Here is a 5,057-nt window from a genome sequence, read left to right as displayed (position 1 = left end):
TCACACCGACATATATGAAGGCAAAAAAAAAAAATTAATGTACCTGTCAAGCCAGACAGTGGAGGCGCACACCTTCAATCCCAGCACTCAGGAGGCAGAGGCAGGCGGATCCCTGTGAGTTCGAGACCAGCCTGGTCTACAAGAGCTAGTTCCAGGACAGGCTCCAAAGCTACACAGAGAAACCTTGCCTAAAAAAAAGAAACCCAAAAAAGCAAAATAAAAAAAAATCCCTTTGGCAATAGGATGGAGAGTGGCTAGATGGCCTCCAGAGGTGTGAGTAGGTCCAAGAGTATGTATAATCCATGGCTCCTAATAAACACGGCTAGACAAGTTCACCACTGGGCTACATGCCCAGATTTCATAAGTTGTTTTGGGAAAGCGCATAGATGGGAGATTGGTTCTTTTGGGTTTTTTTTGTTTGTTTGTTTTTGTTTTTGTTTTTTTCGAGACAGGGTTTCTCTGTATTGTTTTGGAGGCTGTTCTGGAACTCGCTGGACCAGGCTGGCCTCGAACTCACATTGATTACATACATTAATTTATTCATTGTTTATCATGAATGCGTGTGTCTAGGTCAGAGGACAACTAACGGAAATCTTTTTTCTCCTGCCTCCACCACGTGGGTCCTGGGAATCGAACTAATATAACCAATGTTGGCGGCAGATGCTTTTACCCGGTGAGGCACCTCTCCGGCCCACTTTTCCGTTTCTGAAGCTCTGCACGCTGCGTCAGCGCTTTAGCGCTTCAGGGTGGGTGAGTCTCCGGGTCAACTTCGGTTGGCAGATGTCCCCGCCCACCAGGCCGAACTGTTGTGGCCCTCCCGGCACCCGTCCACCCCTCTCCCCCACGTGACCCAAACAGACGGGACACTTCCGCTTCCCCTCTGCTCGCCTCCGTCAGTGTCCCCCACCCCCGCCCCGGGTCCCCAACCCGGTGAGTTAGCGAGCGCCGGGAGGGCGGCGTCGCGGGCGGAGTCGCCCGGGCTGACCCTTGCCGCCTTCCTTCTGGTTCCCGCAGGTCCCCGCGGAAGCGGCGGCGGGCGCCATGGCGGAGCTGACGGCTCTGGAGAGCCTCATCGAGATGGGCTTTCCCAGGGGACGCGCGTAAGGGAGCCTCCCCCCAGCCCGTGGTGGGGGGCCGCGGGCCTGGCCCGGCCTGACTGTCACCATGGCTGGTGGGCGCTACTCTCCGTGTTTCTGCCCCCAGGGAGAAGGCTCTGGCCCTCACAGGGAACCAGGGCATCGAGGCTGCGATGGACTGGTGAGCGACCGGCCCGGGGGCGGAGGTTTGGGGGCTGCTGGGAAGCGCGGCCTCAAGGCTAACCCCTGCCGACTTTCCCTGCCCAGGCTTATGGAGCACGAAGACGACCCCGATGTGGACGAGCCTCTAGAGACTCCCCTCGGCCATATCCTGGGACGGGAACCCACGTCCTCAGAGCAAGTTGGCCCTGAAGGTCCTGACCGGGAGACATCTTGGGATTCTAGACCTCTTGTGAGGGCCTGAGGAAACAATGATTTTATTACAAGTAATAATACTGATTGCTTGTTTGTAGGATCTGGGTCTGCTGCTGAAGAAAGCAAACCCATTTTAACTGAGGAGGAAAGACAAGAACAGACTAAGAGGTAACCGGCAATTTAACTTTGTGTGTATGTTTTGTTTGGAGTCAGCCTCTCTTGCCCAGGCGGAACTGATTCATTGCTGGGATTAAAGGCTTTCACGCCCAGGCCCTGCATTGTTTTTTGAGATAGGGTCTAATAATGTACTTCAGGCTGGCCTGGAACCCATTATTTATCCCAGCCTATGTTCAAAGCCGCGTTCTTCTGAGTGCTGGAGTGCAGGCATGGGCCATCATATCTAGCCCATAGACTCCCTTCCAAAGGGTCGTGGGGCCCCTTCCTTTCCAATGCAAACACAAATCTGGTCAGACAACCCCACCTTCCCAGTTTCGGGAAAGCAAAACAGAACAAACCAAAAACAGCCACCAGGAAACATAAACAGTCTGATGTAGCTCAGGCTGGGCTCAAACTCCCTGTGACTTCAGATTACCTTGAAACCCTGAGTGTCTTGCCTCTGCCTTGAAGTGCTGGGATTATAGGTGTGGGGACTATGTCTAGCTCTTGTCTCCCCCTTCCTTTTTAACTACAAGGCACCGTATGTGCTTTACCATTGAGCTAAACTCCTAGTACCCTCTTTTTATTACTATTTTTGTTTTGTTTCCTTTCATCTGTCTTGAGACACACGTTCCCTTTTATTCACATTTCTTCGATTTAAACTCAACTTCCCACTCCATGTCCAACTTGAGCTCTTTCTTCTCTGTAAAACAGAATGTTGGAGCTTGTGGCCCAGAAGCAACGGGAACGTGAAGAAAGGGAGGAGCGAGAAGCTTTGGAACGAGAAAAGCAGCGGAGGAGACAAGGGCAAGAGCTGTCAGCCGCAAGACAGAAACTCCAGGAAGACGAAATGCGCCGTGCTGCTGAGGAGCGCAGGAGAGAAAAGGCTGAAGAATTAGCTGCCAGGTCTGCATGATGGTCGTTGTTGCTAGTTGAGAAGGAAATCTTTGTTTCCCTTGTCTGTCTCTGACCTCGTTTCTTCCTGTCTGCTTTTTAGACAAAGGGTCCGAGAAAAAATTGAAAGGGACAAAGCAGAAAGAGCCAAGAAGGTGGGTGACTAGAAAGCCTGTGTGTGTAATGGAGTAGGCAAGTTCATTTCCTCTTCCATTCTCAAGAGAAAGCATGTGCTTACATGATTTGTGTGTTTGATTGGTCTCAGCCTTGTGGTTGTTTTCCTGCCTCAGCCTTCCAAGTGCTAGAATTAAAAGGTGTGAGCTACCGAACCTGGGTGGGTTTGTTTTGTTTTGTCTGTGTGCTGAAGGTTGAATCTATATATGCCAGATTAGTTTACTTCCACTGAGCTAGTGTTTTGTCTTCCAGTATGGTGGTAGTGTGGGTTCTCAGTCATCCCCACCAGCAACAGATCCAGGTCCTGTTCCTTCTTCTCCCAGCCAGGAGCCCCCTACCAAGCGGGAGTATGACCAGTGTCGCATACAGGTATGTTTTCTGGGGACTGTCTTCCTCCTGGAACCTAGTGTTGGCCTCTACGATGCCCAGTCCCATTTGCCAAATCTCTCCCTTCTTTGTACATGACTTTTGAAATCCTATCTCCTCTACTCTTAGGAGTGATCGAATTTCACCTGCCTGTCTTATTTAAATCCATACGTCATTCTTACTCAGCAGTTACCCTTTACTTTATAATGTTTTCGTTAGACTCATTACACAGCTGTTTTCATGTTACGGCACTTACTCTGGTTTTTTAAAATAATGCCATCTTTTCTGAGTGTGAGGCTGCTGGGAATCCTTTTCATCATCTATTGAAGCAGAGCATAAGTGGTTGTTCTTCAGGCCCCTTAGATAGTATTTGTGCTGGTTCAGACACAGGCCCGCCAAGGAGAGCAGGGCCAGCTTTAGTCCTACCTTCCCTTTCTTGGTTACTTCAGTTTGTTTCTTTTGAGACAGGATCTCCATATGTAGATGAGGCTGGTCTTGAACTTTGAGATCCCTGCTTCTGCCTGAGTGCTGGAATTACTGGCATATGCCACCATTCCAGACTTTCTTTTATTTTTGGGACTGAGTCTTGCTATACAGCCCTACTGACCTGGAGTTCACTATGAAGATGAAGCTGACCTCAAACTTAATGGAGGTCCTCCTTCCAATTTCTTCTGTGTGCTATAGGTATTGCCATTACTTGGCCTCACCCTATTTATTTATTTAGTTTTTTTGGAGAAAGGTTTTTTTAAAAAAATATTTTATTTATTATGTATACAGTCTTCTGCCTGCATGCCAGCAGAGGGCATCAGAGCTCATTCAAGGTGGTTATGAGCCACCATGTGGTTGCTGGGAATTGAACTCAGGACCTTTGAAAGAACACTCAGTGCTCTTAACCGCTGAGCCATTCCAGCCCTGAGAAAGGTTTTTCTTTTGTTGTTGTTGTTTTTGTTTTTTGAGACAGGGTTTCTCTTTATTGGTTTGGAGGCTATCCTGGAACTCGCTCTGTAGACCAGGCTGGCCTCGAACTCACAGAGATTTGCCTGCCGCCTGCCTCTGCCTCCCGAGTGCTGGGACTAAAGTCGTGTACCGCCACACCCTACTCTTTTTTTTTTTTTTTTTTTTTTTGAGACAGGGTTCTCTACCTGATGCTGGCCTTGAACTTCTTTCTACTTCCAGGCCTGGAACTTTATGTAAACCAGGCTGGTCTTGAAGGTTCAAGGATTTGTCTGCACCCCTATGTACTATAGGCATGAGCCACCCCAAACCTAGTCCGCACTCAGTTTCAGTGCTCATAGTGTTTTGCCTTCTAGGTTAGGCTGCCTGATGGGACTTCCCTGACTCAAACGTTCCGGGCCCGGGAACAATTGGCAGCTGTGAGGCTCTACGTGGAGCTTCACCGTGGGGAAGAACCTGGACAAGACCAGGACCCTGTGCAGTTGCTCAGTGGCTTCCCCAGAAGGGCTTTCTCAGAAGCTGACATGGAGCGGCCTCTGCAGGAACTGGGTATGTTATGTGAGACCAGGAAGCAGGACCTAAAGGAATGAGGGGTAGTAGGGATAGGTAATGAGAAGGTGCTTAGTGGACATGGTGTGTGTCCAGGAATTTTAAGCCTAAATGTAAGTGTCCTTGTAATTCAAACTCTTTCTTCCTTAGGACTCGTGCCTTCTGCTGTCCTCATTGTGGCCAAGAAGTGTCCCAGTTGAGGGTCCTCCATCCCACCATCCCTGTTTGACCTCTTCATCTTTGATAAAGCACTGACATTTCCTTCCTAATAAATAGACCTTTTGAGTTCTGTATATGCCTGGCTCCTTCCTGAATGCCTGGACAGGGCAATATGAGAAGATGAAGGGAGTGTTTGGAGTAGGACCTCTTTCTCATCCTCAGTTTGCAATACAGTTTTCTAGCACTGATTAGCTGCTTGGGGTGGGTGTGTTCGAGCATGACATGGCACCTTTTGTTCATGAGCATAAAGTGGTACACAAGGATTTTTTTGTTTGTTTTGAGACAGAGACTGTG

General features: G+C 49.1%; 1 protein-coding gene across 1 annotated transcript; it reads left to right on the top strand.

The window, feature by feature from the left end:
* The first annotated feature begins 839 nt into the window (after nucleotides 1-839).
* Ubxn1 (UBX domain protein 1) lies at nucleotides 840-4,837 on the top strand. The gene is made up of 10 exons (XM_013117848.3): nucleotides 840-930; nucleotides 1,015-1,100; nucleotides 1,204-1,257; nucleotides 1,344-1,450; nucleotides 1,550-1,619; nucleotides 2,322-2,513; nucleotides 2,605-2,656; nucleotides 2,928-3,044; nucleotides 4,352-4,544; nucleotides 4,695-4,837. The coding sequence occupies exons 2-10, from the start codon at nucleotides 1,042-1,044 to the stop codon at nucleotides 4,742-4,744; spliced, it is 894 nt and encodes a 297-aa protein (XP_012973302.1). The 5' UTR covers nucleotides 840-930; nucleotides 1,015-1,041; the 3' UTR covers nucleotides 4,745-4,837.
* The last annotated feature ends 220 nt before the right edge of the window (nucleotides 4,838-5,057 follow it).

This window comes from Mesocricetus auratus, unplaced genomic scaffold, assembly GCF_017639785.1.
Source record: "Mesocricetus auratus isolate SY011 unplaced genomic scaffold, BCM_Maur_2.0 Super-Scaffold_4256, whole genome shotgun sequence".
In the NCBI taxonomy this organism is placed as follows: domain Eukaryota; kingdom Metazoa; phylum Chordata; class Mammalia; order Rodentia; family Cricetidae; genus Mesocricetus; species Mesocricetus auratus.
Note: the sequence above shows the minus strand (reverse complement) of the source record. Positions and strands in the feature narration are given on the sequence as shown.